The sequence below is a fragment of the Dendronephthya gigantea genome, unplaced genomic scaffold (genome assembly GCF_004324835.1).
Source record: "Dendronephthya gigantea isolate DGI-Jeju-01 unplaced genomic scaffold, DenGig_1.0 000045F, whole genome shotgun sequence".
NCBI classification, from domain to species: Eukaryota; Metazoa; Cnidaria; class Anthozoa; order Malacalcyonacea; family Nephtheidae; genus Dendronephthya; species Dendronephthya gigantea.
The window spans coordinates 1327530-1337459 of NW_021163055.1; the positions used below are offsets into that span (position 1 = coordinate 1327530).

At 37.4% G+C, this 9930-nt stretch overlaps 2 protein-coding genes across 2 annotated transcripts; one reads left to right on the top strand and one right to left on the bottom strand.

The window, feature by feature from the left end:
* The first annotated feature begins 3892 nt into the window (after positions 1–3892).
* LOC114527547 (anthrax toxin receptor 1-like) lies at positions 3893–9854 on the top strand. The gene is made up of 22 exons (XM_028549236.1): positions 3893–3925; positions 4425–4496; positions 4621–4702; positions 4796–4820; positions 4909–4985; positions 5115–5183; positions 5277–5360; positions 5435–5495; positions 5594–5689; positions 5810–5879; positions 5951–6032; positions 6135–6174; positions 6276–6377; positions 6480–6552; positions 6631–6712; positions 6816–6920; positions 7176–7214; positions 7326–7406; positions 7488–7544; positions 7744–7815; positions 7919–8057; positions 9489–9854. The coding sequence occupies exons 2-21, from the start codon at positions 4477–4479 to the stop codon at positions 8042–8044; spliced, it is 1443 nt and encodes a 480-aa protein (XP_028405037.1). The 5' UTR covers positions 3893–3925; positions 4425–4476; the 3' UTR covers positions 8045–8057; positions 9489–9854.
* Positions 8133–9209, bottom strand: LOC114527701 (uncharacterized F-box/LRR-repeat protein C02F5.7-like). The gene has a single exon (XM_028549408.1). The coding sequence runs from the start codon at positions 9207–9209 to the stop codon at positions 8133–8135; it is 1077 nt and encodes a 358-aa protein (XP_028405209.1).
* Positions 9855–9930: the final 76 nt, after the last annotated feature.

The window sequence follows — 9930 nt, forward strand, 5'->3', positions numbered from 1 at the left end:
GTTGCTTTATATATAATAAAGCATTTCTTGTCTGATGGGTTTATAAACACGCGTGGTTCAAACGGAAATTAATTTTCCTTGTATTGTACAATATGCATTAAGTGTAACATCATCATTGCTGGTTATTCTTCATTGAATGCTTTTGCTAAAAGCACAAAGTCGTTTTGCAAAATCAATCAACAAAATGCATCAAACTTCAGGATGCAACTGGCAAGTTATTCCATAATTCACTTTGTCTAAACATTTGCTATCATTACAAACAATATTTTCAAACTCAACGACCGTCTTTTGTTATGTGGACTATTCTTGGATGACCACCAAGTCCAAACTGTTGGATATTTGGCAAATTGCCGTCTCATTATCGAAATACAGCCTCTCATAGGTCATGCGGTCAGAGGCAATGTCGGAGGTGTGTTTCATTTTACAATAACACGTTTTGGCAGGAGTATTGTTATGGTGTCACGTTGCCTGTATTTAATAGTTTCACCATTTGCATTGTTCTGCAAACTGCAACGAACTCTTGAGCAGATCGTCTTCTTTTTTACGCTCGAAACCTGGGATAAAGATTTTTAGTATTGTCTCGAAAGATGAGTAAACATTGTCTAAAGTTGTTCGTTGTTGGTACTGGATTGTTTGTTCTTCTTTCTTTGGCTAATGCGGGTCGTTGTCGAGGGGGATTTGACCTGTATTTCGTTCTAGACAAGTAAGTCATGCTGTGGAAAAAATGAATTTCATCATTCAACGTGTAATATATATTGTATCATGACTCATCGTATACAGTATCTCCTGCTTGTGTTAAAGTCAACTTTGAAATTCTCATGACGTATTGTGCATTTTGAATTGGTACTGTTATACATTGTCGCAACCGTACCATACAGTTGCATAGGTAGATGTAACAAAATTCAGCTTTTTCGTAGTGGTTCTTTCCGGCTAGCTCAGCACAAACATTACATATATAAACTTTTACAGTACGAATATTCTAGCAAGAAGCATTATTAACTCGACAGCTAGAGATTGTTTGCACAGCTGAAAATTCGTACTTTCTCGAAAAACAAATTCGTACCAAGTTACTTTTCAAGGCACGGAGTAGCGTTAGCCTTTTGATAATATGTATAAATCGGAATTTAACGATTTAGGCATGACTAAACGACCGATTAAAGGCATACAAAACATGTCTGTCTAAGATCGTTTATAAATGAAATTTGCATAACCTGTTAAACTATAATATCGAGAAGATGCGTGTGGGTATTCCTTCATGCACATTTTTAGTGGGAGGTTGCTACCAACGAGCAAAACAATACGATTTATGAAAAGCAGCTGGTTAGCAATATTCCTGTAAATATATCACATGATCTTATCACAAAAAAGACCAGCGCATTTGCTCGTGTGTCTGTTTATTTAAAGACGTTTTTTCGGCTAACAATAGACGCTGTGGTTAAAAGGTTATCAGTTGTATTGAGTATAATTGGCGTATTAATATAGCACTGTCTGCAGATAATGATTCATGATCACCATCATGTAGCCTGTGTGTATCGTTTTTGAAGAGCTGGGAGAACATTTGGAAATATAGTTGTTAAAAACACTAAGTCATCGATTGTTTTTGTTGGCAAAATCTGACTATAGGATGTAGTGGTAATTGCAAGCAATCAGAAGAACTTGCCAATCACAATTTTTAATTAAAGGGCGTATAAATTCTTTCTGTTCAACTTTATCTTAAGGGAAATGTAGTTTATTTGTTTCAGCAGTGTCATATATGATACTGTTGGAAAGCACGAAACGGTAGCTTAGTTTGATTGACTCATTGACATAAAAAACATTTCCTCACGTTCAGTATCTTAATAACAGCAATGAATTTAATCTTCGTCATGACCTTTCAAGCACGAGATGATAGATAATTGATTTCTTTCAAGCGTTGAAACTCATGGAGAATGTTTTTGTCGAGAATGTATTGCTACGAAAATTACCGGTTATAACCAGTTCTTGGAGTTTCAATGTGAAGAATGTCAATGTGAGTCGGAAATTTGGCTGCAATACAAGAAATGTGTACTTTATAATCCACCGACTTTACGGTTTCCGTCAAACAAGAAATTTGTATATAAATCCTTCTGTAATAATGGTATCGATTCGTTTAATCTTTTCACAGAATTTGTGGTATTTTTAACAATTTGGAAGAACTTAGAGGAAGTTTAAAGTGTCTTCAGACCTTTTTAGGTCGTTTAAAAGCCACAAATAAACCAGGCTTATTGTTGAAATCCAATACTAAAACTACATTGAAATGATTTGACAAGTATTTTTTGACCTTGTTTTGCGGAACTGAATTGTTCCTACCATGAAGTCCAATATTCCTTTAATATATTTCCTTTGACTTGTCGTCAACAATTCGAACGGAAATATGGTACATTAAAGACGGAAGATACGAGAGCTTTCTCATGGCAATAATAGTCTTTAAACTTAATGATTTCAATCAACCATAGATTGGAAACAAGTAGAAAGAAAACAATCATAGCATACACAAGTACAAACTTGCAAAACTGACCCCTTTTCGTCCTGAGCAGCCAATATAAGCTTACTGCGTATCGTAAATCCTCAACGAGTTTAACAATCTATTCTTTTTGACAATCGGATTTTATAAACAAGTACAGAAGCGTAGTGAAGTGTCGAAACATAGCCTTCTATTTGTTCCTTCGTTCCTAATCTTCTGAGGAAAAACTGGTTAAAACCAGTGTTTTAATTGTGCGTTCTCCGAGATGACCTTGTTTGAGCTTTTCATGGTCTTTCAATATCTCAATAATAACGGATATTGTATTTCGATAACTGTGAAACAAACTCGACTCCTGCATATACAAAGAAAAGCGGAAGAAATAGATTGATATTTCATCAAAAACTAGCGAGGTTTTAGACATCAAATAACGAGGTATACTCAATATACTGCGATATTTTGTACAGTCTAACTGAAAGAAACCTTTGTTTATAGGATGGAAGTTGCATAACAAACGCTATTTTTAATCTCAATTTAAAATAGACCTCTCAAAGATTACTCGTAATTCTTCCTGCTGCGTTGAGAAACTGAGCAAGGTTAACAGGCGGAAACACGCTAGTCTTTGAAACGCTTTGATTTCGCATCAAAACAGTGTGAATGACGTCATTACGTGATAACCAACTGTTTAGAAATTGATATATTGGAAGGTTACGATCTCAAACAGACCGCTGCATGCTTCAACAATACGAGAGCTCCCCCGTAGTCTCTGAGAGAGAAAAATCTTGGCAAATGTCATACATTTATTGGCAGAAACATTTTTTTGTTTTCAACCCCCCTGCTAAGGAGCGAGAAACTTGACTTTGAAGTGTCGATGATCTTTTGATTGTTTTAGGGGGATACGCAAAAAAAACAATGGTTCTAATTACCTAACCACGGATTATTAACTTCCTTCATATCTAGCATCAAATGTGGTATAACAACTGCCTAAAATAGACAAAACACTTCTCGACGTTTCGACCTGAGGGCCTTCGTCAGGAGAGTTAGTATGATATTCTATAGTTATTCTATTCCATACTAACTCTCCTAACGAAGGCCCTCAGGTCGAAACGTCGAGAAGAGTTTTGTCTATTTTAGGCAGTTGTTATGCCACATTTGATGCTAAGTTGTTTGAAGACGCTGCCACGCTGCTCCCTGGTTATATTGGAACTTATCCTCCATATCTATAGTGTTACCTGTTCGAGCTACGAGCTAGTTATTCAGCTTTACCGGTTTGGTAACTCCATCATCGCAATATTAATTTCCCCGAGTCACATTCACCATCACTTTCCTTCATTTTTACCATCAATGACTAACAATTCTTGACTTTAGGTCATCAAGTGTGAGAAATGCAAATTTTAAAGTTCAGACCGTTGGATTTGTTGAAAAAATTGTCTCCAGTTTTGTGAGGTATGGCTTATCTTTGTAACGACAAGCAACACTGCTTTAAAACCATGCACATGCAATAATATTCTACGTCTAACACTCTTACAACCTCTTGCAACTCGAAGAGAGACGCCCAATTTTAAAACGAAAATCCAAGCCAATTGAATTTTTTTGCTGCCATTCCTTTGTCTGAAATTTTGAGGAGTGAAAGCATACCAAAACGATCAATTAGGTCAATCACTCTTGACCTCTCCTTAGTATAATTGTTCACAACTATTCAACTGTCTCACGAACACTCCTAGTGTTTGTCTTCGACCTCCTTACTTGCAACGTTCCACCAAAGCTTACAAACGAAACGTTAGGAATAATTCTCACATATGAAAGGCATGGGTTAAGCTTTTTTTCACTTTTTTTTCAAAAATCGCTCTCAGAACATTTCTAACGCCAGTTCGACAGTTCGACTCTTCCAGCTTTGTCAAACACTGTAAATTTACGTATTTTTGCTTCTTGCTTTGTATTTTAGTTCAAAGTTGAGGGTGTCATATATATCGTTTTCAACAAATGCAAATATTGACATGGGCTTGACAGATAACAGGTGAGGTACATCACTGAGATGGCTCTTAATGAGGCCAACCCCTCATGAAAAGTTGATAGGTTGTTTGTGTGCATGCATGGTACGATTATTATCTTCACTTCGTGCCATATTCCTTTTCAACCAGGACATTGATAGTAAACAGTCTAGAAATTCTCCGAAAAGTCCAAACAGGTGGGGATACCTACATGGATCTAGGTCTTGAAAAGGTAAGTTCGATTAATGCAGCCCAGTCTGAACTCAGTTTCCAAGTTTTCAGAGGAAATGATTTTAAAATAAACCCGCAAATTCTATCTTACCAGGCAAACAATCAAATTCATAGACTTGGTAAGTCTTATGTTTCTTATCCAAGTTGCATTCGTGCATCGTCATCCATCACTTATACAATTATTTTATCTGTTTTGTGCTCATCCAGGAGAGAAAACAGCCGGAGTGATCATAGCGCTGACTGATGGACAGATTGGAAACAGGAAGAAAGAAACGTTTACTGAGGTTTGTTGAAAACGCCATCCATCGCCAGAAACAAGCCATGAATAAGATACGAAACTTCGATATACTTACTCAGACTGATGCAACACCTTACAGCAGAATACTGATTTCGTTTGAATCCGGCATTTCTAGGCAAGAATATCTCGTATTTTGGGCGCCTCTGTGTATGCAGTTGGAGTAGACAAATATGATATCCAGGAGGTCTGTAATTCTCTCTCTTAAATGTCAGAAATGTACAAAGCCTTTTATTGTTCTGACGTCAGTAATTCCATTCTCTTTCTTTATCTTCTTCAGTTGAGAAATATCGCTGACAAGCCATCCGAAGATCATGTGTTTGTTGCTCGCAATTACGATGCTCTGAATAATATAATTGATTCTGTACGTTTTGATATGTGTTTTTGTGTTGTTTCACAAGCATTTGTCTTGACATTTTCTATTAAACATCTTCTTAGATCATCAAGAAATCATGTATTGAAGTTCTCTCAACAAAGCCCACAAAAACATGCGCTGGAGGTGTGTGCATGAACCTTTTACTTTACGAAACGTGTGATCCAATGACGACTCTAGTTCATATTGACGGAGTATGTAATCTTGTATCGTGTTATTTCCAGAAAGTTTCTCGGTCACACTTCATGGAAATGGATTTACGAAAACGGACAATATCTCCCAAGTTCGTTGTAATTTTAAACTTGGTGAAAAAGATCAAAGTATGTTGACAGTTGATTGTTGACCATATGTGAAGATCATATAATACCTTTGAATTAATCTCTCTCGCAAAGATAAAAGGCTCGTTCCTGATAAGATTACTATATTTCATGTTTCTTTAGTCACCAGAGCAACGTTTGTCAGTGAAACTGTTTTGAAATGTGTCTGCCCTCCAATTCCTAATCCCGGAAGGTCAGTTTCTTCACGTTTTTTAGTTTTCTATTTTTCTACAAATCGTTCAATCCATGTTCTTTATCTTTTAGTAAAGTAAACATTCAAGTGTCGGTCAACGGTATAAAATACGTTTCCAGTGATATCAGCATTGAAGCAGTTGATTGTCGACCTGTATGTAGCTTCAAACTCGTTAACTTGAACGACTGTTTTATCAGAATAAGTTTCCTGATCAGGTTTCATCAATTCCCTAAAACTATTGTGTTCAAATTGTAGCGTATTGCGATGAAGAACGAGAGCACGGTGTGTGTCGGAAGTGAGTACTGCAAAGTTCGTTTTTTATCTTCTTGTTCATTTGGTTTTCTTGTCATAAGACGCTCGTTGTGATTGTTGTCATAATCTCATTCTTTCTTACAGAATCACAAACAATAACAGTCTCAGGAAATCGTCTCCTTCGCTATTCAAATAAGTCCAAGTCGAACGTGGCTTGTCGCGTCAAGTACAACGATACGTTTGCTGGTGAGAATGAAAGATTTTACAAGTCAAACAACAGCTGAATATGAGTCTAGTTAGAAGCGAAACAGCAGTAATCTGGATATAATGTCATACCTTTTTTTTCAGTTCCGGCAGAGGTTATTTCTCTCACTTCTTCTACATTAAAATGCAAGATACCAGCGCTTCAAGAGACTGGCAGGTATAGAGTCTGCTTTACCGTCTTTCCTTCGAATTCAATTGCTGGCATTTATTAAACTGTCCACGTTTTATCTCCCAGAACTTTCATGTTCCAAGTAACGACGTCGAACTATGACACTGTGCTAAGAAGCTTGAAATTCACAACAGTATCCTGCACTCCGGTTAGTAAAACTAACTTCTAGTAGGACCATCTCACAACCTTATTGAAATGTTTCTACAATTCTTGCTGTATCAACTGAAATGAATATTTCATTCGGTGTTTAGGTCGAGAAGAAAACAAATGTCGGTCTTATTATCGGAATTTTATTCGTTCTCTTTCTTCTTGCGGCCATTCTCTTTTGGTGGTTCTGGCTGATGCTGTTTCCAAAGGTAAGTAAATTTCCCCTCAATATACTTGACGTTTGTGGACTAGATTAAGATAGAGACATTGTCCTTGGCAACATCACATCACGCTTCCCAATTCCCAAGGCAGGAAAACATGAAAACAATTCCCGGGAAGAAAGCATTGTTCCTCAACGACCTTTCCACGGGGAGGGCGAAAAGGGAAATATTTCTGGAAGGAAATGTCTCCTAGTGAATAGTGATAATTTTGCCCGAACTCTAGTAAGATTTCGTTTCTTTTAGGAGCCGAAGGAGGAGCCAGCTTCACCGACATCAAGTACAGTAAGTTATATATATTTTAATAGAAAAGTGAGTTGATGCAATGGCGCGACAGCAGCAGAAATATTAGTTCTTGTGCCTGATGTCTTCGTGACAAAATCATTATTTGTGCAGGGACCGCCGAAGAAGAAATGGCCGTCGGTAGACACGTCCTACTATGGAGGGGGAGGGATAGGAGGAATAACACCAGTGAAGGTTTTTGAGGCTCTCTTGTTGATGTATATTAGTTTGCCTTTTTTAGCAAAACGTATTTCATTATATATCTTATCTTTCCAGGTGAAATGGGGAGACAAAGGAGCGACTGATGCTGGAGCTTTGCTCGCAGCTGCTGAGGTGAGTTTGAAACCATTGAGATGGAAACTGAAGAAAAATGACAAGGAATAGTCGTTCAATCAAAATGTACTTCCTCTCATTTCTTTTGTTATCAGTGTATAAAAGGTTACCCAGAGAACGGAGATGAAATCATTTTGGAAAACGAGCAAACGTCTGCTCTCGTAATGCTCTTCCTAAGTTTCTACTCATTTTTATTTAGTTAAAGAAAAAGAAAGACACAGCAAGCCCAAGTCACGATGAACCGAAACCATCTTGTTGGGACAATGCTAAGGTCTTAATCATTTCATTTCCGAGAAAGGAAATTACCAAATAGTCATTCAAGTTTCATTTTATTTCGAAATTATTGACACTGAACCAAATTCTGATCATTGTAGGAGCGATTCCTAGCGTTCCTGACGCTCTTCCCGAAGGCATATTCCTGGATTGCATCCAAGAGGCCACAGCGTTCTGCGAGCGGAGGAACTAGGGAACCTGAGTACGAACAAGTCCGTCGTGTTTAGGCCTGGGAAAAAGGTAAGATTACTTCTGAATATTGTTGCTGTTGGATGTCCCTAGCTTGCAGGTAATCCTTAATTAGTAAGATTATCCTTAATCTGGTGGGATTACTTCAATCCATAGTTTGGGACAATTTGTTTTTGAAATCTTTGAAAGATTAGGGCATTTCTCCACGAAAGCTTCCAGCGGTCTACACGTTATCTCACAACTAAAGCTTACATCAAGTGTCTCTAAAAACTTCCAAGATTTCCCCGCCATTGCTTTTAGTACTTTGTCGGTCAGCGCATGCCCATAACCGCAGCAGCTGACACTTAAATATCGCAGAAACTTTAGCTTGGGAAGCATGGATAGTAAGCCATCTTCAGTGACACATCGACAGCGGGAGAGGTCAAGTTCTACCAACATACATCGGCTCCAATCAGGAACCTTAAAATTTTCATCGCTAATTTTGATTCCATCGCAAATCAGCGTCCGCAAGAATGGACAGATGTCAAGAATAAACCTCAAGAATTCTCCTTCAACTCTACGACAACGACGAACGCAAAGAAATCTTAAATTCTTGCAACAGATTAAAATCTGTTTCAGCCAATCATCCGTCAGTTCTTTGCAAAAGCTAAATTCTAGAGCTTCAAGCGTCAACCGTTGTCTTTGAAAAAAGTTGAGAAAGTTAAGTTTATTTTCTGTGAATAATTCCAGGAACTCGTCTCCGATAACCAAGCTCTCCAGCGTGTCTTTTCCAAGACTTTCTATAATGTTTCGGTAGACGGTTGTGGGCCCAGTGCTCTGTGCAATATTTAGTGCCTTTAAATTGTGAGGAAAATAGCTGATTTCTGGAAAGTTTTTCTGGCTTTCGCAGAATGTCGCATATTTTAATATAAGTGTTTCTATCGCAGAAGAAGTTATCTTTATCAAATGCAACGTTCCAGTCGATATATTGAACCTCGTTAAATCAAGATACTTCAGTTTGGCCTTGAAACTACTTCTGACCAATTTGCGAAGGGTTAAATCGTCTATATTTTTGCTATATTTTGCCAAGTTCACAACTCTCCATAACTGCCAATCGTGCGCTATTCTTTGCCACTCAGAATTCACTCTGGAGACACGAACCAGTTCCCCGGTTGATAGATACGAAAAGATTTTCAAGACAACTGATTCAGGAAAAACTTCCATGCACCTTTATCTTCGTATCTTTTCTCTATAGAATTTCTCTGCCAGGAAAGTTGTCGTCAGAAACAAATTGTTGTAATTCGCTGTTCATTCTTCTTTGTTACGACACCTAATTAATGAAGCATTATGACGCAAATCCAGATTATCAGCTCGCCCGAGACTTCCCCGGATGAAACCAATTAATACTTTTTGTTGCATCCTTTTAAAAAAGAATTGTTCCACCCTATCCCTCCGTAAGGAAAAAGATGAAACTTAACCTAATCTAAAGTATTTATTTTATAGTGCGTGGCCATAACTTTGAGGAGAAATGTCGAGGAATCCGGCTGATGTTGGCTGCATCATGAATCATTTAGTTGAATCTCTGGCTGTGCGCCTGGTGACGGTGATTACAAACTGTAGATATTATATATAAGTTTTGATTTAGGTCTAGTCTGTTTTATGAAATATTGCTTACTGTGTTACCTTTGAATAATTTGTACCTAGTACTAAAGAATCTTCGATATTTAATAGGCTAATATGATAAAATGATTTCATTTCTACAGAGTCTGAGATACCGTGAACAAGCAGAATCATTTGTAAAAACTTTGATCTTTTTTTCACATTTATACTAAATAGTAATCAATTCAGTCTAATCAACATCCTTGATTTCCATCCACCATGTTTCCTGCTGCATTTTTTGGAAATTTCACACCTTTTTCCAAGAAATCTGCCAAGGTATTCACAC

What these genes read in the sequence shown, in the direction of transcription:
- LOC114527547 (XM_028549236.1), top strand. Translation starts at nt 4,477, where the DNA reads ATGGGCTTGACAGATAACAG. An exon ending in CTTCACCGACATCAAGTACA is followed by an intron (nt 7,215 to 7,325) that starts GTAAGTTATATA and finishes TTATTTGTGCAG; the next exon opens with GGACCGCCGAAGAAGAAATG. An exon ending in CTTGTTGGGACAATGCTAAG is followed by an intron (nt 7,816 to 7,918) that starts GTCTTAATCATT and finishes TGATCATTGTAG; the next exon opens with GAGCGATTCCTAGCGTTCCT.
- LOC114527701 (XM_028549408.1), bottom strand. Translation starts at nt 9,209, where the DNA reads ATGGAAGTTTTTCCTGAATCAGTTGTCTTGAAAATCTTTTCGTATCTA.